We start from the raw sequence: 22,918 nt of genomic DNA, 5'->3' as shown, positions 1-22,918 counted from the left end.
AAATGCATTGTCAGGCATGTAATTAACATGAAAATTTTATTTAAAAAAACTAAATAGGTTGCGATTTTATTAATATATATTTATTAATTGACTATTGGAAAAGATATTAGTTTTCTCTAAAATACAACAGACAGTAATTGAACGAATGGCCCAAACGGTTAACGTTAGCTTCGTTCAGCTACAGCGCGCCAATTTGAAATTCGAATTGAACGTTTGTCGACATCCCTTAATAATCACATTTAAAGTAAATCAGACATATTGTACATAAAAAACATATAGCAATGTGGTGTTATTACAAATTATATTTCTTAAAATTAATACACAGCTATATTTTAAAGCGAGGCTCTCCACTGGTACTTTGACTTAGAAAATATATATAAAGCTTCTTCGATTTCCTATTTATAATGATTTTGCGTAGGAATATCGTTTGCATACAGACTCTACTTCATAACAATTAAGGTATATCAATCTAGAAATAATATTAACATATTAACAACGTATTGTGACTATTGCTCAACGTATCGATAAATTTCGTACTAAATTAAAACAAATGTATAAAAAAGGCACAGATTAAGCGGGTTCTTTCTTGATATTGTCAATCTCCTTGAGACGCTTGCTTCGGGCCAGCATGAAATGCGAGACGTTCTCATAAACCAAGAACGTGATCATGCAGGCGGGCACAACCCTTATCAGACTCGCCTTCAAGCCCTTGTAGAAGCCCACCACACCCTCGAACCTGCAATGAGAATCAAGCAATAAGAATATAAGTATCTTGTCTTCACGCATCTTAACTACTTACAATGCAATGCAATTCATTTCAGTTTAGCAAAGAGATTCTGCACAATCAAAAAGAACTTCATATAGACATACACATAAGTAAAGATATATATTCATATACTACTTACTTACTGAGGCTGAAGGCGAAATAAAAAAACAACTCGTGTTGAGAGCTTGTGGCAACATATTTTCTTTTATGTAGTTTCTTAGCATTTTAATGTTTTAAGATATTGCGATTTCTATATATCTTTTGCTAATATTCTTTTCATGAAAGTTTCTTTTGTTTTTCTTTTGTTCGGTTCACATTTTAAATGTAAGGCTAAATTTATTTAGTTTTTTTCTTTTTTTTGATAAAAAACGTGTAAAATTATGAAGAATCTTTTTGCCAAAACGAAAATTAATTACGCCTAACTAGAACAATTTATGTAAATAAATAATTTAACTAAACTATAAACTAAAAATTTGTGCAAATTCTTTGAAATTACATTTCACATATTTTCTTTTCATTTACACAAGTTTACTTATTGAATTATATAGTATATGTCAAAAATCATATAGTATCAATTCTAACTATGGAATTAACTTAATCTCAAATTATGTATACTAACTATAATTAGTTACAAATGTAAAACAAAATCATGAAACAATAATACAAAATTATGATGCGCTTTGTCATGCAGCTAAACTTCCGCGTAGATTCGTGTGTATATTCATATATATTTATAGATATATATGGGTATATCTTATACATAACTATAATCTAGTTGAACTAGTTGAATACTCTAATACGCCTAGCTGGTCAGCTTCTCCCATATCAGCATAACCATGCAAATGTTGGGCGTTACGTGGACCAAGTACGGCACGAGTCCCTTATAGAAACCGCGCATACGTTCGTACCTCCAAGTCTGTTTGATGCAGTCCCAGGTGCCGTTATAACGATGGTGATGATCCTGTAGACGGGCACGAACCACCTGATATGGATATGTGGCTGCTGCTGCAATCAGCTTCGACATCGCCGCAAATGCCAAATATTCACTCGTTGCCTAATAGAGGGAGACGGCGAGTGAGAGAGAGAGGAATGTTGAATTTAGTTGAAAATAAAATTAAATTGAACAGCTGCCAAATAGGCATATATAGCTATACTATATACATATATATACATATGCTATCGCACGCGCTATATACGACATCTGTAGCTATATATCTAGATGGCAACAGCTGGATCATGTGATGTTACACACCAATTTCGTGTCGATGGGCAGCTTGCGGTATTCATTATATGCGTTCTTCATCTCCTCGTAGGTCATGAACTGAATGGCACCATGCGAGACGCCAAGCATGCCGGGCACAAAGCCCCGGTACAGTCCGCGTATTCCCTCCGTCCTGTAGATCTCTGCGAGAGCGTGAACCATGCCTCGGTATTCAGCGCTGCCCGCTGCATCGTATTGCAGACAGAGACGCGTCTTCACCACCCAAATGGGATTGGTAAGCAACAAAGTGAGGGCGCCCGACTCGGCGGCTGCCAGCATGTGCATTGTGGGGCCTAGCGACATCGTCGTATTGCCACCCTGAATAAACGTCTTGATGGTGTTGTAGCTATAGGGTAGGGGGTAGAAGAGAATTGTTAATCAAAGGCTAATCTACTATAGCTTTGCAGTTACTTACAACATAAAGTACAGACCCCACGAAGAGCCGGAGCCCCAGACGTTGGGTGTAACGCCCTTGTAGAGTCCACGGAAGCCCTCCTGGCGAAAGATGGTGGTAAATGCGCTGCCCAATCCACGATATTGAGGCACTGCCGCTGTGCGTCCGTCATTGACTGTAATTGAAAACACAAGCGAAAATCGTAAATGATAAAATTTATATGTTTTTATATGAATTGTTTACTTAAAAGTCTAGACATTAACCTTCAAGCACTAGACTGCTCCTAGACGCGTGACACAAGTGACTAATAGAGTGATCAAGTTTAGGTACTTCTTTTTATCAAATTGAAAATGAGTTGCAAAACTTTGCAGGTTTTGATTAGATTTGATTAGCAAAGAATAAAAGTTTTAGTCGTGTATTCTTCAGCAATTTGCAACAAGCTTTTTTTTACTAATAACTATGAATAGTAAAGTGTATAGATACTTTCAATCGGTCAATCAACTAGCCAAGAAATGCTGAGGTTGAGTGATTCATAGAGCAATGCTCAATCAGTCAATCAACTAGGCAGAAATTTCCTCGCAGCTGTTCAGTCTTTTGGCAATGCTTTTTAGCTGACTGTACAACCAACTGAAGCTATTATTGTTCTTGTTGTTGATTTTTGGGCACTGCCTAATGGCCGGCTGCAACAACGACAACAACAACAATAGCAGACAATAACAACCTCAACAACAACTTGTTGTTTTCGCGGCCAACAGAGATAGCGCTAATTGTTTGCAACGGATGTGATAACGAGTCCAATTGGAAAAATGGTGAATGTGGTTGCTATATAGGCTGGCTGTTGCTATAGCATGACTTTCGATGAGTCTATAATTATTTAAATATATAAATATATATGTATATATGATTACATATACTTGTGCGCGTATAGGACACAGAAAAAGAAAACAAAAGTTTATAACAATCTGCTAATAAGAAGCGCTGACGCCTCGATCTGCCCTGACAACAGCGACGTTTTGGGGGCTCGTCTCTTGTCGACAGATTCTATTAATAGATGGCGCTGTCTTCGCTAGTTTGACTTGCGGTTGACTTTGGCGTGGAAGCAAAAGAACGAACAGAGGCAGACGCGTACACACGAAATATCCTGATTCGAAAGGCACAGGAAAGGGAAATCAAAAATTAATATGCATGCATAAACTGATAAAACAAATAAAAACAGCTGATACTTGAACTCTGATCGAGCACACGAATTTCGCTTGTTTTGCAGCGCTGACAAAACTGCGCACTTGGTAACAACATTTAGAGTTGACTTAACCAGTTGCTTCTGCCTATACACACAGACACACACACACACACACTCATATATTAATGTAGATGTATGCCGTTAACAAATCGTACAGTCAACATGTTGGTCACGTGATGACGCTGAACGGCAGCCATAAACAAGCGAATACGCAAGAGGCAGAAGTGCAAAGGTCGACTGTGTGCTACCCTGTAAGCAGCAGCACATGCTGTGCTAGATATTTTAGCGTGCGAAATTTGCATAACTACATAGATAAATAATATATTACTGTTTATTTTTGGAAATGTAATCTATCGCAGTTGCCAACCTCTCATCCTATCTAGCATTCGCTATGGCTTTATGGCACCATGGTATACCCATCAGCTGTTGCTTCAGCAAACGGTATAATGAAGATAAACAAGTTTACGCCATTCGCTGACGTTTGGCTTCGTTTTTCCCCGCTAGGTGCGTCATACAGTCGCATGTATGTATGTGTGCATGTATAAACTTATATTGAATCCACTGATGAGCGAGCGTGAGTGTTGCAAATTTTTCTCCATAGATGGCCTCAGCATATGTTTTCATAAGATGGAGTCATACGATCTGATTCTTCGTTTACTTTTCTGCTAGATTGTTGAGCGCTTGAGCGTTTTTCGCATAAACAACTTAATTTGTTGCTACTGTTAACGTATTTAAATAACACTTGCAAAAATGTATTTACCAATCTGATTGGTAATATTAAACAGGTTAAGTGAAAAGTTTAGCGACTGCAAAACAAAGTTAATAAATGTGAAAACAATAAAAATACAATAACAACAACACAAACCTGTTGCCGTTGTTATTGTTATGTCTTATTATTGAACAAAATCAAGCAAAATACGGAAATAACAATGTACTCTATACGAGGACAGCTATGAAAAGAGCTTTTATTACGTGTACTAACATAATAGCTGAATGCTGACTCATGCCGTTCAAAGTACAGTAAGAGTTCACCATACGAAACTTTCTTAAATACAAATACACTTTTCGGTCAAGGTAGTCTTCACTGTATTATTGAGGCCAATAAATGCCAACAAAGATTTTGCAAGGGGGCGTGTGCTTCTAGCTTGTTCTAGTACGTGCGTAGATTGCGCCTAACATTCCCGCTGATAACTCAACTAAATGTAGCATAATCGGTCAGCGAAAAAAAAAAAGAGAAAACTGAGGACTTTGTTTTCGCAAATGTCAAGACGTCAATAAATTGCTGTCGAATGGGAACGCAATCAACAGGCAAGTGTTTATTTATATATTTACATATTAATAGGTTTTTCTAAGCTCCACGTGCAGCCGCTTGTTTATTTGCTTCTATTACAACATTTCCAGAATAATTTAACGCTTGCTCGAGGAGCTCGTGGAAATTTTCAACTGCAACTACAAACAGTTGATAAGCCGGAAAGAGAGAGAGAGAGAAGAAGAAATGCAATCGCATGCAGTGCTGAACTAGTTAACTAGAAAAAAGGCTAAATTAGACGTAAATAAAATAGGCTACATAATAATAGCATTACGACAGATAGCTAACAGAAATAATGCAGGTTTATCAGACAAATTCTGTATACAAATAAAAGTTAAATTTACATTACTATGGAAACTTTTACACGCATATATAAATCTGCTAGAAAACACTCTGGCATGCGCAAGAGAAAATCTGTCTTTGCAGCTAGACAGCTTAAAACAAACAAACACAACAAACAAACTGCGCAACACTGAATGAATTCAAGGCATTGAAAGAGGAAGACGCAAATCTACAGTTATAGTTTACGGTCACGTGCTAGACGCTCGTATCTCGCGTAGACGGAATGATCGATTCGTTGTACTCACCAGCAAAGCGTATTTTAATGAGATCCAGTGGGTGCAGGATGAGCGTGGATGCAACGCCGCCCGAGACGCCGGCAACCAGATGCTCGTATTTGACGTGGGCAAACACATTGAATTTGCCAGGGCTGCTGGGCGCTGTATTTGCGTTCATTTTCGATTGCGCGATTTGACTTTGTTGTACTGTTACTTTTGATACTATAAGCAATTAGCTTGCTCTTTTACTCTTTATATATTTATATATATATATATATGTATGTATCTATATATGTATGTGTATGTGTATACGTATTGTATTTACAATCTTTGGCTTATAGCTGCGTCTTTGATCTACAGCGAATCAGAGAAACTCGTTACACATGGCCGCAATTCGCAGTGAATTTGTCTTGTTGCTAAGCGCCGATATATTTTGTCTGCTGCTGGTGCTGGTGCTGTCGCTGCTGCTGCTGCTAATGTTGTTGTTGCTGTTGCTTCGTATACTTAAACATTTCTGCCTTTGTTTTGTTGCCGAGCACATATTTTCCCTCTCTCTTTGGGTTGTTCAGTTCAAGTATTTTCGCTTTTCAATACAGTTACTCTGCAGCTCTTAGCACATAAATTGTCTATATGGCTGATGAAATATTCAGCCGAAAACTGGGAAGTTTGACGGACGCCTTTTCGTCTGCTTCGTTTTCATTTAATGCTTAGTAAATATTCATTTGCAAATGCTGAACATTTGCTTATGTAACGCCGTTTGCATTTCTCTTGCTTGCCACAATTAGACTGCTTATATTATTATTTCACTATTGCAAAATACACGTGAAGGCGATTAAATAATGACAGATTATTCTTTTTTCTACTATATGAATGCGCGTGCAAAATTTTTTATTTGTGGCTTTGACTCTCACGGCGCACTTCTCTGCTACGTGTTTAACCGAACGACGAAGAAAACACGAATGAACCGTTCAGCAGCCGATGTTGGGCTTTTGTAGTGTTTAACGAAATGTATCGATGTATCGATAAATGAACTTGATGAACTTTAGCAGTTGAGAAAATGTGGGCTTTTAAGCTGAATGGCATTTACGAGGGTGACTCAAAGAGTATTAGGTATTGAAGCTAACTGAAAAAATTTAACACTTTAATAAATGATTTTCGAATATGCACGATATAATCTGAAAACAATTGGGCAGTTCCTCGTATTTTAACTCATTTAAATAAGTCAACATATTGAGACAACAATTTTATAATGGGAATTTTAATAATGAAAAATTTTTCATTTCTTTATCAATTTTGACTTTTATGTTATCAATCACTTTGTTTCTCTGCTGGCAACGGTTGCTTCGGTTCAAGACTGTGATATGTACGTCTATATTATCGATATTTTAGTACAATATATCGTTTCAGCAGCCCTATACAGTCTGACCGTATTGCCACTAAGCAGAGTGCTGAACTGCCATTAATTCAAAAATTTCGAAATCTCATCTTTGATTTTATTTATTTCGTATCAAACTTTAAATTATTTATACAGCGATTCGTTTATAGTCAGCACTTTAACATTATCATTTATTATTATTTGTTGTTTTCTTTGATTGTTGCACAATCTTCAATATTTTGAAAATAGTTTCGTTGGTTTTCCTTCTTTTATTATTACAAAATACAACTTATTATTAGTTAGAACGAGAAAAGTTTTTGTGTTTAATGTTTAATGAAAGCGGCGGACAAATTTTCGCGGATGCCTAATTGTTATAAAAGCTATTGTCATGGATATATATATATATATTGCCTCAATAGGGGGTAATCAGTTATATGTATGTATATATGTATGTATATATATATAAATATTTATATGTATATGTATAGAAAAGTTTGTAATTTGTGTGTAAATTGGTAGGAAATAGCATTACTTTTTAAATGATTGCAATTTAGTCTATACTTTGATTCTTTTCTTTTCTTTCTTTTTTTTTGTTTTTTTGTTTGTTTTGTTAAATTTACAACAATTTCACATACGAAAAACACAGCTCGACTTAATGCTTCGTTACGATCTTTTGCAGCTAGTCAGGTTAACAATATATTGTTTTCTTTTTAATTTTTTGGCAGGATTTTCTGTGTGTTTTCTGTATGTATTCCTTTGCTTCTTCCATTTAGCTCGTACAAAGACCTAACATTAAAATTATATAAAATAAATAATTGAAAATCATAATCATAGACGAAAGACAACTCTCGCGCTCTCTTTCTTCCTCTCCACTTGAGCGTGTACAAATAATAATCATCATCATTCCACTTCATTCCAACACAACTCTGTGTGCTTCCTATCTCGATTTCTCTGCTCGGCTTGGCTCTGTTTTCTGTCTGCTTCGTTCCCCTCTCTTACTTCCGCTCTTTGTGCCAACTGCTTTTGCTCTCGCTCTCTCTCTCTCTCTCTCTCTCTCTTCTTTTTAGTCATCTTCATGCGCATTATCCTTTGCTGTGCTGTGGTCATTGGCACTTTCGCTGGCCGCTGGTTGGCTGCTGCTGCTGCTTTCCACTGCCGCCGCTGCTCCGCTGCCATTTTTATTGCTATTCCGTGCATCCGTCTCATCGCCAGCAGCTGCATTGACCTTCGCCTCCAAGGCTCTAATACGATTCTCTTGCTTCACAATAATCGCCTTCAGCTTGCGAATCTCATCTAAAATATTGCGATGATCCTTTTCCTGCAGTAAGAAAATTTAATTAGCATCAGCTATACAGGTATATCTTTGCATTACTTACCGAGAATATCGCTGCACTTTGATTGGCATCATTCGAATCATTGTTATTCGCGGATGAATGATTGCCTCCAGAGAGCGGACCGCCTCCGCCGCCTCTCGATGCGGACGCCTTGTTCAATATGTTGGCCTTCTTGCTCACAGAGAGCGTCGTGTTGCCGGAGGAGACATAGCCACCCTGTACAATGGAGACGCGATCCTGATTAGGTTTATTAGGTTAGCTGTTCAGATTGATGGGCTTACAACAAAGAACAAAGAACACAACAACAAGCGCCACGCAGCGTGCGTGTTAGGAGCGTAAGCGTGTGTCTGTGTGAGTGAGGCGAGGTATGCGTGAGCATGTGTGTGTAAGCGAGCAGACAGGCTGCATTAACATTCATTACTGTTTCGCTTATACAGTTATACTGTTATAATGCTTTAAGCTCTCTTTAACTATTTGCTCTCTTCGTATGTGTGTGTGTTTGTGTATTGGACAGTGCTGTCTCAAGAGCACAACAGATCGGCCGCAACAAGAAGCGGGTAAAAATAGCCAAAAATAAAAGGCTAGATCTGTTCAGGGCAAACAGCTAAATTGCCAGCACTGATTATCACTGATGATGATGGCGCCAGCAGACGAGACGAAACGAGCAGCAAGCAAAACACGAAATATTAGCCAAGCGCAAACATAAGGACATTTCTTATATACTACAATATATGAAAATTCTGTAACATATCTACAACAGATCTCTTTACGCTCTCTCTTCTATGAACAGCAGCTGCCATAGCTTGCAAGGGCAACGCTGTTATCCTAATAGCCAGGAGCGATAATCTATGGCGTTGACGCCACTTACTTTTAGCGAGAAGGTTAGCGGATCTGCGTCTTTGCCCGCAATCCATTCCTCGGCCGTGATGGCCGCATCTTCCGCTAATGTGTCCGGATAGAGATCCTCCTGGAAGAGATCTGATTTGCGTGGCACTGTCATCGATATCACCTGGCAGAGACCATTGTTGTTCAGCCTGTAGAATTTGGCTATTTCACAGGTGGTTACATCACAGCCACGCTTCGGCATCAGTCCAATGCCACGCTGCGGATCGGGCGTTTGAAATGTGTTTATATAGTGCACAAACGGCGGCTCCGGCGTGACCTAAAGCAAACGCCCAAATTAAACAGAGAACAAATGAAGCTGATGATCAAAGCCTTGCCTCGAAATAACGTATCACAGAGTCTCCTTTGCCGCACAGATAGATCAAATTTGTGTCCGCATCGTACAGAGGGAACATCACACCGTTCGATGTATCCAGTTCGACCATGACAATCGGTTCGTTCAACGCGTCCGGGGCACGTAGCGAGTACTGTCGCTCCGAGCTGCGATTGAAGCCGGTCGTGAAGATCAAGCCGTGACGCAAGAAGATCGCGCGAGTCGCCTTCGAGCCCTCGTGGCACATCGCTTCGCTTTCCAATTCGCCGCTTCGTGGATCATAGATGCGAATCTTTTTATCCTTGCAGGTGGTGACCAGCTTGGAGCCGTCCCAGTTGAAGCAGGCGCTATAAACGATGTCCGGATGGGAGTCAATGTGCACCAGAATTTCGCCAGTGCCCACGTTCCAGATGACGACCTAATCGAGACAAGATGTAAGTATGTTAATCCAGATCTTGGATACCTCCGACTCGAACTCTACCTGGTTATCGGAGCCCGCTGTGAGCAGCACATTGAGCGCTGACGGATGCCACAGGACTAGACCGACGCGTCGCTGATGGAACACCAGATCCACAACGGGTTCGGTGAGTGTACGCGATAGTCCGCCATCTGGTATCTGCCACACCTTCACCACACAATCCTCCGAGCCAGAGGCAATCACATTGTCGTTATGCGGACACCAAGCGATGTCCAGCACTGGACCCTTGTGACCGCCCACCAGCGGATGATCCGCTGCAATGCGCCCGACCTAAGAAAGAGAGATATAAAAGATTAAGATATAGTTAACTCTGATCAATTTAAGACTCTGATGAAAGTAGTTTCAAGCAATTCAATGCACAAATTCTTCAATTGAGACTAAAATGGATTTTATATTAGAATTTGTATGGTACTAAATTGTGTGTTTAATATATATATATATTATAGACTTTAATTCATTCTTCTTAGTGTTAATTCAATAAATCTTCGCTTATTTTCTGCTTAATCTGGATATAATGGAAACTTAGTTGTTTAATTAATAGTTCTTTGTAGATTGAGAATCGATAACACCAAAACTACAATTTTTACAAACTTAGTCTGCTCGATCTATATATGTACGTACCTATAAAGAACTTAGGTGAATGGGTGTATCTAACGGGGATTTGATATAATATTTTAATAAACCTAGCAAGCTGTTTCCAAATACAAAGCAATATTTTTTTACTTTCTTAAGTGTCTTATGTTTTATAGTCAAATTTGAAAATGGAAAAATTTAAAATTGTGATTTTTTGTTTGGGCTTTTCGATTCCATATTTAACTTCATGTAAGCATCCATATAGAAGTCATCAAGCACAATAAATTTATGTTTAGATCTGTGGCAAATGACTCAAAACTAAATCTTACAGGTGTAAATGGCCAAAATATATGTCTGAAATGTGAGAACTTAGAAAAGTGTACAATAAACGACTCTTTATTGTATAATCACGAAGATGATGATGATAAAGTAGTATTAAGGGGACCTCAAGATGTGTCAGATCCAAAAATCGATAATTGCATGGTGCCCAATTACATAATAAAAGGTAATGTTGCATCTATTTCACATCTCGTATAATTTGTCTGATTCTGAAAAATACGGTATTTTAGGTCAACTAACGGATTTGGTATGCTCTACTAGTTCTGATCACAAGTGTCACGCAATTCGCCCAGAAAATAAAAACGCACCTACAAACCAACTATGCGCCCAATGCGGGTTCATATGTGGTTGTACAGGAAATCTACTGCAATCACTAGGTGTAGGAAAAGGTGTTGTTGTTAATTTCATACTTATATTATCATGTTTACTAGCGTTTTTCATTTTGACCAACTGAAATATGGCTTTCAATATATACAATAAAATATATGTGGTAAAGTTACTATTTGTGGATATACGATCTCCATGAAACTTGTAGGTCGTGATCATAACATTGAAATGCGTGTATATGCCGAAGCACAACTCTCTAGTATTTGAAATACGTCTTTTACAAAGGTGAGGGTGAGGGGGTGGATATAGGGGTTGGGGCTAAATTACAACAAAAATCGAAATTATATAAAACACATAGGTCTATATTTAAAGTTTGGAGACTGTAGCTCTAAAGGTGTAGGAGATAAAATGAAATAACTAGCTTTCGATAAGGGTTTTAATCGATAATAAAATATCGGGAATAGTTTTCGATATTTAGAGAAAAACTTGATCTACACGCACCAAGGAAAAAAGTTTTCAGGTCTCTAGCTCTTATATCTTCTGAGATCGACGCGCTCATACATACGGACGGACGGACAGACAGACGGACAGGGATAAATCGATTCAGCTCGTCGCCCTGATCAAGAATATATATCCTTTTTTGGATTTGCCACGCCTCCTTCTGCCTGTCACATACTTTTAACAAAACCATTATACCCTGATTTCCCATTTTCAATGGGTTCAGGGTATAAAAACCAAAGCAATCTGTTTCCTAATACATAGAAAATTATCGAATTCGATTCGTAGAACTTTTTCATTCTTACGTCTCTTATGTTTTATAGTCAAATTCGAAAATGGAAAAATTTAAAGTTGTGATTACTTATTTTGGCTTTTCAATTCTTTATTTAACTTCATGTAAGCATCCATTTAGAAAAAGTAAAGCACAGTAAATTTATGATTACATCTGGGCCAAATGACTCGAAACTAAACTTTACAGATGGAAATGGCCAAAATATATGTCTGGAATGTGAGATCTTAGAAAAGTGTAGAGTAAACGATACTTTTATGTTTAGCAACAAGAATGATTTCCTAAAAATAGATTGGAAGGAACCTGGAGAAATTACGGACCCTAGAATCGATGCGTGCCTGAGTCCCGGTATGAAAATAAAAGGTAATTTCGCATCTCTTGCACATTTCGTATAACGCCTGATTCTGGAAATTGCGGCATTTTAGGTAAACTAACGGATGTGTTATGCTCTGGTAGTGTTGATAGAAAATGTCACGTAATTCGTCCAAAGTATAAATATGCAGATCCAATAAAACTGTGCGCTGCATGCGGATACATATGCGGGTGCAGAGTTAATCTTATGGATGCTCTAGATGTAGGAAAGCGTGTTATTGTGAATTTCGTACTTATATTATCATGTTTGCTGGCATTTTTCATTATGGCCATCTGAAATATGGCTTTATATAAGTGTAATTAAATATGTATATGTGACCTGATTACTTTTTCTCTCTGTTCGCAAAGGAAAAGGTATAGGATATAACAATAATCGTAGTTCTATAAACTTCACATGAATCTAGGAGATGTAGGAGATGTAGCTTTATAACTGATATTCGATAAGGTTTTTAATAATCGATAACTTTAAGACTAAAATGGTTGTTTTTTTTTTTTAATAAACTTGATTACAATAAAATATATGACTTTTAAAGAATTCTCAAAATTTCGATCTTTCTCTCTATATGTCTCCACCTCTGCCTCCAATTGCAAGTCCTACTCTTCCATCCATCCATCCATCCACCTAATCGTGTCCATTTAATGCACGCTCCAAAAATTGAATTTAAGGTCAGCCAAATCCATAAAATATTCAAATTTAGAGCGTGTGAAAGCGGCGGCTACCGCAGCAGCTGCTGCTGCATGAAGAAAAAAAATAAACTTTCGTATGGAACGCGTTTTGCATACAAATTTGGGCCCAATTAGAATTGACCAGGCCAAAAATCAGACGCGTTGCTAAGGCAAACGCCCACACAAACGGCGAAGGCGAAGACAGCTGAGCGGATGCTCGTTTAATACACTTTTCGAATTTGCAGTTTTTCAATAACTTCTCACTCACGATATATATACATACATTTATATATATAGCTAAATAGGGGCTGAGACTATATGCTATATATTCAATATATATATATATATATTTTTGCAATTTTTAATTTATTTTTATAAATTTAGACAATTTGATGTGTCATGTTGGCAGCCAGCCAAGAAAACTGCAGAGAAATTGAGAGGGAGAGCGGGAGACAGAGAGAGCGAGCGAGTGAGAGTTCTCTTAAGAGTTGGGTTGAGGTTTGCTTGCCTAGAATTCATAATGCTAGGCTCTAGCTTTATTTATAAAGCATGAGACATGACGAGACGACAAAAGGCTAAAGACAATTGGCAAAGTTGAGGACTGATTGACTAGAAGATATCCTACAGGCGGCAGAATGAAAGGATGAAGAATAGATCAAGAGCCGGCCTATCTGATATATGTTTGCTGCTTATCAGCACTAGTCAACTTATTGTACATTCCTCTCACTAAAACAGAGATTATGCAGCGATTAATTTTGTTTTTAACTACTAATGAACCATAAATTGCACTTGATTTGCGCAGCTGGTTCATGCGCTAAACAGCTGTCGATGCCTGATTAAAAAGCTGAATAACTGAGCAACAAATATGATTCAAGACTAAGAACTAGTGTAGCAAAAAAACGACTTGCTTCTGCCTCAATTTCTTCAATCCATGTTTTAGCTCGAATTATATTAATGCACGAATCTCTATAAGCTTTTCGTTAACTCACAGCTACAGGGTATATTCATATACAGAAAATAGCCTCTCATCGACGTCACTTCCTAGCATGGCAACAATACCACAAATGGCAACCACCAAATACCCTATAAATAGAGGTTCCATTGTGTCTATATAAATAGCTTTATAATGACACACTCTTTCTAGATCTACAAATGGCCTATGTATGTATATGCGAGGGTAGTCAGAAAAGTTAACGTTGCTGACTAACCAACTGCGAGAGACTTTGAATAGAACAGAACTTTAACAGGCATTTCAGCAAGGGTATATGACTAAGTAATACCATAGTATAGATAAGTTCAAAGAGTTTGAGAATTGTATAGAAGGGTATGGTCTAAGAGCTATCAAACTGAGGCCAAATGCAAATCTATCTTAAAGAGGCATATCAGAGGAGAACTTCAACAAGTTTACTACAGAGACTTACATATAGACTTTCCAGATGTACGAGGGCAGTCAAAAAAGTTGTTGCTTATCTACTAATTAAGTTTTTACTCAAAGTTAAATCAACTTTTTCATTTTCTGGTTTCTATCTAGTCTAATCCTTTGCTTTTAATAGCTATCCTCATGGGTATTCAGTTTTTCTAGGGTATCTTAGTGGTCTCAGTTGTCAGATATACTCACTTTATTGTGTGGCAATACGATGAAGGCTCCGCCACCTGCTGACTCCACAATGATGGCCAAAAACTTTGGATTTACCGCACAGAATGTGGAGTCCCAACTGGATTTGGATACGCGTATATTATCGTAGCATTGTTCCCGTTTTAATGACTGTCCATAGACGTGACGAAATTTTGAGCTGCGCACAACACGAAATGACATCTTCTTCTGTTGCTTCTTCTTCTTCTTTATATGCCCGCCTCTGCTTCGTTGCGTCCCTTGGAATTACCGTTATGTGAGTAACTCTGCTTCACTCTCTGGGTTTTTGTATTTCTTTGGGCAGTTCACTTGAGGCTTGAGTCGGATTTGTTGTTAATTTTGTTGTTTTTCTTGGTTTTGTTTTGCTTTCTTTTACCTGTGAAAAATAAGATGAATAGATAGAGCTTGTTAGTTGTGTTTTTTCGTCAGCGTCTTTAAGAGTTGTTTGTTGCGTCGTCTGTTTTAGGCAGGGGTACGGAGGCCTATTCCCTTTATTATGAAACATCATCGAATCGTTTTGACACTAGGTTCTAAGTACTCAAAAGTTTTTGAAATGAAAGCCATAAGGAATATTATTGACATAAGAACTTTATGCACAAGCTCTGTAGCCTTCAGGCAATAAAGTCTAACTCAGAACCTAAATCAATTTTTATATTTTTATATTTATAACAGAACAGCGTATTTTGATAAGATAACACTTCCAGATAAACCCTTTTAAATCTCTGTTAATATTTGTTTATTCAAGAGTTACAATAACACATTCTGTTACTATTTAACAGTTGACAGCATGTTAACATAAGTAAACCATGTAAATGATCTGTAAGCACTATCATGTTAAGCGTATTTGATTACACAATCAGCTATTATTAAATATAGACAAATCTCCCATCATACATCGCAAAACCCTGCCCCAACCGACGCCTCTGTTATCAAGTTTTCGCTTAGCTGCGAGCCGTGTCAAAACCTCGATTTGTTCAATAAATTTGCATATTACGTGGAGCAAACGGCAATCAATAAGCAGCTCCGTTTAACTGTGACTTAACCCGACGAAAACAAATATCATTTTCAGCTTTGTTGTCATTTGTTTTGTGTGGCAAATGTTGCATAAACAGAGGGAAAAGAGTGAGAGAGACAGAGATAACAAAATATGATTAAAAGAAAACAAAGTATATATGTATGGGAAATATAAAAACTCATTTAGAATACTTTCCCCACGTCACTTTCTACCTGACCTGCCACGAAACAGCGAAACGTGTTCAATTATCAAAAGTTAATTAGCAACTAAAGTGAATAAAACAAGCGGCAGTAAGTGACAAATGATCGACTAGCTGTTACCCTATGAGGAGTATAGCAAATATGCTCCATTAACTCAGACATAATATGGATTGCAATCGAACTGATATCAATAGAAAAAGAGCTATTGATTATTTGCCAGAAATAACTCATACATATGTACATACGTATATACCATCTTCTTCAGCCAGTTAACACACATTTTAATCAAATCTTTATAGCTCTAATTCAAATATCAATCAGTTCAGGCTATAAAAAGTAATCAAAAGACTTTGATTTCCATATTATAGAGAAATATTGGCAACAAGCGAATAATTTGCATACCAAACTATATTCACTCATGTTGCTAAAGCAGGCAAGGCCATGCGAAAGTTTTACATCGATCTTAATCGCTTAATCAGGTTAGTAGCAAAACGTAATTGAGTAGAAAGAGATAGAGATAGGCTGACAAAACTGCTTAGCCATCGCTGGTGATACTGAATAAGAATATATATATATAGGCAAGAACTATTGCTACTTATCACACACACTCTAATGCTACCCTGTTATTGCTCGCACTCATGGGGTATTACAACAATCGGGCTGTAGGCAGCTGCGCTGCGAGGCGCTGCTTTATAATATGACATCATAATGCTGAAATAACGAATCGGCGGCTGACAACACGTGAATTATGGCCACATAGAGAATACACAAAATGAAAGAAAAAACTTCACTCCTAACAGCCGATTCGCAACTCTTTTGGGTCTTTAGGGTTGGGCCAGATATAACCTATGTATACGCTCTACTCGGCCCTCGCCGTCTTAACTCTCATAAATGTGGCAGAGCTTTCGTTTTTAATCAGTGAAAAACTCGAAACTTGAGAAACAGCAAAACAGTAAAAAAACAGAAAGAAGCTAAAGAAAATGTCAACTCGCTCGTTAAATTATAATATGCGCTTTGATTGCACTAACAAAGGCTACCTTAGCTACCATACTGCATGTGTAACATGTGAAGCAAAAGACAGTTTCAGATATATAGGAAATACATGTGGCTCCTCTTAATCTCTTTCATCGAGAAATAATTATAATAATAATTTCGAGCTAGTGGACTACACTAAATATGACTAATAGCATAAATGTATGTATTTTCAATAGGAGTCATCGATCATATATATAAAGTTTTTGAGCTAATCATCAATTATGCTGTTTACTAAGTTCCCAACAAGATTTCACATTGAACTGTTATATACCTGACTATACTATATAGCATATACCACTTAGTATATAATATAGTATATACTAATAATCAAGCATGATATATACAATATCAAGCCCTTAAAGTTATTTCCTGTATCATCAAAAACTGAATACTATATAGAACGAGAATAGCGAAAAGCACATATTCCAAATTTGAAGTCTCTAGTCTCAGTAAAGGGTATTTATTATTCGACGAAATCCATATATTCATATATTTTCTTTTATGCCGAAAGTATTATAAATATATGAGAGTTTGTATATATATATTTATGTTCTTATACAGTCATATGGAGAATTTGTCATTGACCTGCTTAAAAATCATAAACATGCACAAATATATATGTACATACACATACATACATCTATATGTATACGAAAAAGAGTATATTATGTAAATGCATATAAATATTCCAAGTATTTATTTTCTTTTAACATTTGTATAAAGTGTTGTGTGTATGTGCGTGTAACTGGGTGTGTATTTACGCACTTACATATAAATATAGACCATGCATATGTATGTATATATTTTAGTCACTATTATCGACGTGTTCTGCTGATATACTTTATCAGCAAATAGAATTGCCTAAAACACACTCGAGAATAAAAAGGGAAAAAATCGAGCTCTTCAAAAGGCCATAGATATAGATATATACTCTACCCAAACATACACACATCTACAAATAAATATATACATATACAGAGATCGATTCGTGTGTGTGTTATTTATTATGTTTATATATTTGCGCCTCAAGAACACCTTCGCTAGAAACATTTTTGAATAAATTTCACAGCTGCTGAAGGTCAAAAAAAAAAAAGTGTTATTAATAGAAAATTCAATCATCTTGCTTAAAATTCAATTTTCATATAGAGACACATAGAGACAGAGAAAGAGAGAGAGGGAGCGTGAGAGGTAGAGAGTGGGCGAGAGGCATTGTAATTTGCGTTCTTAATATTTTTAATTCATTTGCAACATTTTTGACAGCTTTTGCCATTGCATTCCTTTACCGATAAAAATATGTATATATTCACATATGGATATGAATATATGTATGTGTATGTATATACGTATAACGGAAGTTGATATTCAGTAGAAATACTTGTTATATCGTAATACGGGTTGCGGGTGGGACAGAACAGAAGAGAGGAAGTAGTTGAAGAGAGAGAAGTGAGAAGAGAGAGGCTTCAGATTGCTGAGTAGCTCAACTGTCAAACAGTGGCCACAAATAGTTAATGCATCAAAAAGAAAATTTCTCATTAATAAGTTTTAGAGAAAGAAATAAAGAGTGACAAGAAGTTAAAGAGAGGCTTCTGTTGTAGCAAGTGTTTATTGAACACTAGCTGCGATCAGTTATTGCACACATTAGGTATATTCTACAGCGAGGCCATAGCAACACTAACTGCAAATAGTTAACGTTCAGCTGGGTTACACATAATTACTTGTCCTTCAGCCTATCATTTTTCTAATATATAGATATCACAACAAATCCAATGTTTGACGGTAGAAAAAAAACCAATGATTAGATAAGCTGGCGGAAAAGCAAATAATACAATATTTTGTAACTACAAATAATCAAAGTTTAAAGTTTACTTGGAAATCAATTTATCTGTATATGAGTGTAAATAAATGCAACAATATGTTGTAAGTGCAGCTCCTCTGTGTAAAAGTAGCCTGACTGCTGTCACGCACTGTATGCTGTTTACACTTACAACAGCTACCACAGGTCATTTCTCATTACGATGCAGCCCGCTGATCGGTTCATCAGTTGATGATTGTAACGCGCCGCTGCTACTGCTGCTGCTGCTGCTGCTGAGGCTGCGACGTCGACAGCGACGTGGCCACAAATTGACTTAATGCTTGATTGCAAATCTTAACGCTTTGTCGAAACGTTCAGCGGCCAATTCTAATTGCTAACAACATTTGCTGCCCCGCTTGGCGGCGTGACTTAAAAAACCAAAGCGCAAAAAGGGCGAGCATCAAGAGAGTGAGAGAGAGCGAGAGAGGGAACGGCACAGTCGCAGTCGTCAATTAAGCGTTGTTGTAATATTTCACTGTGCTATGCAAGCGAGTGTAAGAAATGAAATGACAAACGCGAAGCGGTCAATGGATGAAGTGGCAACTGGCAAGTGGGGCCAGCCAGAGCGCAAAGGAGTGCCGCTCCAATTGGCTGCTGCACAATGCTAATGCAGCCCGTTATAAAGCCGAACATCTAATTAGATGACAACGGGCGGTGTGAATGTGTCATAAGCAACACATAAATAACAATTGCACTAACAATAACAATGACAATAATACATATGTACATATGCTACACAGTACAAATAAAATAAATTGAAAAAAAAAATGTAAAAGCTTTTAATTAATGCTTTATAACAATATAAACAGCTGGCGGGAATCGAATCAGCATAGACTCGTTTACGAGGCGCATGCCTTGCCACTAGACCACTCCTTTCCTTACATAAACTTCCTGTATAAGCTCACTGGCAAAATTAAGAGAGGGAGAGCGAGAGCAAATGAACTAAAATATAAATATTAGCCATGAATTCGCCTAGTGTCATTTGACTACTTCTTTCTTAAGCTTCCTGTATGACAGAAAGGAGCGAGATAGAGAGATGCGAGCAAACCGTGAGTAAGCAATTGCATTGTAAGTGCGGCGAATTCAATTCAATTCCGTTTTATTTAAAGCCACATTAACATTTTCTTACTGTGTATAATTATTGTTTTGTTTTATGTATTTGTGTAGGTGGCAAATGAATCATTAATGCCAGACGCGACTGCGACTGCCTGATAAGCATCTGCAGCTGCAAGTGCAGCGCTTATCAGTCATCGGTCCTCGCATGGAAACTTTCGCTTGCATATTGCGAATGCAGCTGCTGCTGTTCGTTGCAGCGCTGCGCTGCGGCTGATGATGTCATTAAGCATTACTATAATTGCCAATGGCATGCAACAACAACAGCAAATACATCGTCATCGTGATTGGACTGACTTGTTGTACTTAGGTTCATCAAACTGCTGTCGCTGTCGCTGTTGCTGCCGCTGCTGCTGCCGATGTTGCCCGTTGCCTCTGCGATTAACTTAAATCTTGACAAAAAGCGCACAAGTGTCTTCCCTGAGACAAACGTTTGTCAGCGCTAGAGATGTGCGCGTGCTGTGTGCTGTGTGGTGGTGACAGGGCGAGTACTCAAATGATGCATCATCATCCATTAGAATATCGTTAACTTACATTTTGCTTGCTGCAGTTAACCAATTCAATTCAAATTCGCTTCAAGTTTGCTATGCGTTTTACACTTATCTATACGCATATTCATTTCCATTCGTGCCAACGCAAAAATCACGGCACGCACTCAATACAAATAACATGCAACTCAAACACGAGCGAACGAGCAAAGGAGAGAGAGGAGGGTGGGCACATCGGTGGGTGTCGGTGTCGCTGCCGAGTGAAAGTGGAACTCGGCTGCTAAATTTAACTATGCATTGCTTGTTGTTGTTGCTCTCTTAATTGCACGACGCTTCTCCGTTTCGCGTCTACTTGTTGCTATTTCTGCCGCATTTACGCTTAGTCAGACTGGCGGCATTTGTTGTTGCTGTTGCTGTTGCTATTTGGACACTGCACTGTGGACAACAAAGACCTACTCAAACAACAAAATATTTTTACTACGACTGCTTTCAATAAAAGGTTTTTGCTACATGGCATCTCCACTCTATTATGATAAAAAATATTTTTGAAATATACAAGATTAGACAATTGAGCTAATCGAATATATTTGCGTAACTAAGTTTTTATGACTTAAAATTTGCAAATTTTTCCCAGAGTGAGCTGTCATTTAATTTGCATACATATTTTGCACACGCACACACGTGCACGTACACTCTGCATGCGTTTCTCATTTATATTTTGTCACTAATTGGCGTTTGCTGCGTTTGCTGCGTTTCTTGCTTTTTTCGCCGCCGTTGCTTAACCCATTTTTGGACAACGCCTGCCAGCAGCCACAACAACAACTACAGCGACAACAGCTATGCGTGGGGGGCGTGCTCGCACGCGCTCTTACACTTTCTAAGAGAGCGCCACAGACGTAAACGCAGACGCAGACGCAGACGTGCGCTGCTGGAGGTCGTTTGTTTTTCACACTTGTTTCACACACGCACACACATACACATACCCATACAGTCCCACATACAAACGCACTCACATAAAGAGCGAAAGAGACTGCCTGTATGTCTGCTGGAAATGTGTGTAATTCTACGCTTTGGCCAACTTGAAGCCACGTTTCTTGCCACAATATTTCAATTACGGCTTATCGCATGCGCCCACAGTTAAAACCAGTTAAAGAGTTCTTTAGGTGAGATTGCCTGACTATCGGTTACCCTACAGACAAACTTTGATTGATATTGTACAAAAATTGGATGCTAATTCCCAATATAGCTCTAAGACTTTTTACATTGGTCACAACTCTCATGGTATATGTTCTATATATTTTCAGAAATTTGTTATAAATCTAATTTTTTCACTCTGCAAACTTACAGGGTATATTTCCTTGCCCAAACTAATTGCACGCATTCGAACACCCCCGCGCATATAACTGTTTTTCAATTTAACTTGTTGCTTCCAGAGCAACAATTGGGCACTCTCTCGTCTCTCTCTCTCTCACTCTCTCTCGCTCTGTGCTTCAGCCGCTCTCTCAGCTATTGACCAGAATATTATAAACAAGCTAGCCGGAAAATGTGAGAGCAAAGAGCGGGCAACGGCAACCACAGCAAAACACACACGAAAATTACAGCTAAAGGCGAAAGAATAAAAAACAATTAATTTAAATAAGTGTATTTGTGTGAGTCTTTGTGTGTGCGAGGCGAGAAACGCAGAAATCTTTTGCTTGCTTGCTTGCTTTCGTTTTGTTTGCTTTTCTTTCATTTTGCAACATTTTTCGGCGTTCGGTCTTTTTGTTGTTGGCGCTGTCCAAGACGCTTCTCATTTTTATTCCCTTTTTTGGAGTGTTGCGACTCATATAACACTGTGTGGGAGCGGGAGCGCATGTGGCAACATTTTATAGCTGCACTCTTCACATGCATTGCGCTCACCACTCAGCACACGCACACGTACACAAGCGCGCGGGCAACTCACACATGAACACATACTCACACATGCACACACACCCATGCAGACAAACACACGCATACTATCACAATTGTCGCACTTATTTTATTTGCCGTGATTTTGAATGATTTTGTAATACGCGCGTACATTATTTAAATGTAAGCTTATTAGTAAATTACTTGATTAATGATTAATAAATTAAATCAAATGGCAGCCACTTGATGGTTAGCTATACAAAGTGCCACAATGATTCATTGACATTTGTATTTGAAATGCCAAAGTTGCCGCAGAACAGAAATTCCACCAAAATAAAATATTCCCACACACACAAATTTTAAACACTCACATTAATTTAGCATTTATGCTAGGGCACTTGTGCACTTGTTGTATATTGAGTATTGGAGAAATTTGAAATTTCGCACTTTTGTTGTTGTGAACTGTTTCAAGAATTTGCGGTAACACCGAGCAGACGAAACGTAGCAAAACGCCGACGAGCGAGACGAGAGAAAACAAAACTGAACAACCAGACAGTGTGACCGCAGTTAGCAGAGTGGAATAATACAACAGCCATGCAAGTCATAAAATACCAAATACTACAATACATAATAAAAAATTTGCCACTGGTCACCCTAACTATTTAATACTTAACATTATTTGAAATTTAAATAAAATA

The 22,918-nt window shown here is 37.9% G+C and overlaps 3 protein-coding genes across 4 annotated transcripts; 1 reads left to right on the top strand and 2 right to left on the bottom strand.

The window, feature by feature from the left end:
* Window positions 1–282: 282 nt before the first annotated feature.
* Window positions 283–6,818, bottom strand: LOC108615783 (solute carrier family 25 member 32). Its single transcript, XM_018010555.2, has 5 exons — window positions 5,558–6,818; window positions 2,443–2,596; window positions 2,019–2,373; window positions 1,675–1,820; window positions 283–736 (listed from the first exon to the last, which is right to left on the bottom strand). The coding sequence occupies exons 1-5, from the start codon at window positions 5,703–5,705 to the stop codon at window positions 571–573; spliced, it is 969 nt and encodes a 322-aa protein (XP_017866044.1). The 5' UTR covers window positions 5,706–6,818; the 3' UTR covers window positions 283–570.
* Window positions 6,819–7,008: 190 nt separating this feature from the next.
* Window positions 7,009–22,809, bottom strand: coro (protein coronin). 2 transcript variants are annotated; one of them, XM_018010541.2, is made up of 7 exons: window positions 22,592–22,809; window positions 14,613–15,003; window positions 9,934–10,200; window positions 9,457–9,870; window positions 9,105–9,398; window positions 8,279–8,473; window positions 7,009–8,220 (listed from the first exon to the last, which is right to left on the bottom strand). In XM_018010541.2, the coding sequence occupies exons 2-7, from the start codon at window positions 14,808–14,810 to the stop codon at window positions 7,966–7,968; spliced, it is 1,623 nt and encodes a 540-aa protein (XP_017866030.1). In that variant the 5' UTR covers window positions 14,811–15,003; window positions 22,592–22,809; the 3' UTR covers window positions 7,009–7,965. The 2 variants fall into 2 exon arrangements, with proteins under 2 accessions (XP_017866030.1, XP_017866031.1); XM_018010542.2 differs by having other exon boundaries at window positions 8,279–8,452; window positions 22,592–22,808.
* On the top strand, window positions 11,888–12,646 carry LOC108615793 (uncharacterized). The gene is made up of 3 exons (XM_018010566.2): window positions 11,888–12,063; window positions 12,146–12,319; window positions 12,382–12,646. Exons 1-3 carry the CDS (start codon window positions 12,003–12,005, stop codon window positions 12,603–12,605), a joined length of 459 nt encoding a protein of 152 aa, XP_017866055.1. The 5' UTR covers window positions 11,888–12,002; the 3' UTR covers window positions 12,606–12,646.
* Window positions 22,810–22,918: the final 109 nt, after the last annotated feature.

Source organism: Drosophila arizonae, chromosome 5 (genome assembly GCF_054131065.1).
Source record: "Drosophila arizonae isolate 15081-1271.41 chromosome 5, UAZ_ARI_1.0, whole genome shotgun sequence".
Lineage (NCBI taxonomy): Eukaryota > Metazoa > Arthropoda > Insecta > Diptera > Drosophilidae > Drosophila > Drosophila arizonae.
The sequence above is the reverse complement of the archived record's forward strand: the minus strand, read 5'-3'. Positions and strand labels throughout refer to the sequence as shown.

What these genes read in the sequence shown, in the direction of transcription:
- LOC108615783 (XM_018010555.2), bottom strand. Translation starts at nt 5,705, where the DNA reads ATGAACGCAAATACAGCGCCCAGCAGCCCTGGCAAATTCAATGTGTTT. An exon ending in CATTAAAATACGCTTTGCTG is followed by an intron (nt 2,597 to 5,557) that starts GTGAGTACAACG and finishes TTTCAATTACAG; the next exon opens with TCAATGACGGACGCACAGCG. An exon ending in TGGGGTCTGTACTTTATGTT is followed by an intron (nt 2,374 to 2,442) that starts GTAAGTAACTGC and finishes CCTACCCTATAG; the next exon opens with CTACAACACCATCAAGACGT.
- LOC108615793 (XM_018010566.2), top strand. Translation starts at nt 12,003, where the DNA reads ATGGAAAAATTTAAAGTTGTGATTACTTATTTTGGCTTTTCAATTCTT. An exon ending in AATTCTTTATTTAACTTCAT is followed by an intron (nt 12,064 to 12,145) that starts GTAAGCATCCAT and finishes TAAACTTTACAG; the next exon opens with ATGGAAATGGCCAAAATATA. An exon ending in TCCCGGTATGAAAATAAAAG is followed by an intron (nt 12,320 to 12,381) that starts GTAATTTCGCAT and finishes GCGGCATTTTAG; the next exon opens with GTAAACTAACGGATGTGTTA.
- coro (XM_018010541.2), bottom strand. Translation starts at nt 14,810, where the DNA reads ATGTCATTTCGTGTTGTGCGCAGCTCAAAATTTCGTCACGTCTATGGA. An exon ending in CAGCGGGCTCCGATAACCAG is followed by an intron (nt 9,871 to 9,933) that starts GTAGAGTTCGAG and finishes TGTCTCGATTAG; the next exon opens with GTCGTCATCTGGAACGTGGG. An exon ending in CGCTAACCTTCTCGCTAAAA is followed by an intron (nt 8,474 to 9,104) that starts GTAAGTGGCGTC and finishes AAACCTAATCAG; the next exon opens with GATCGCGTCTCCATTGTACA.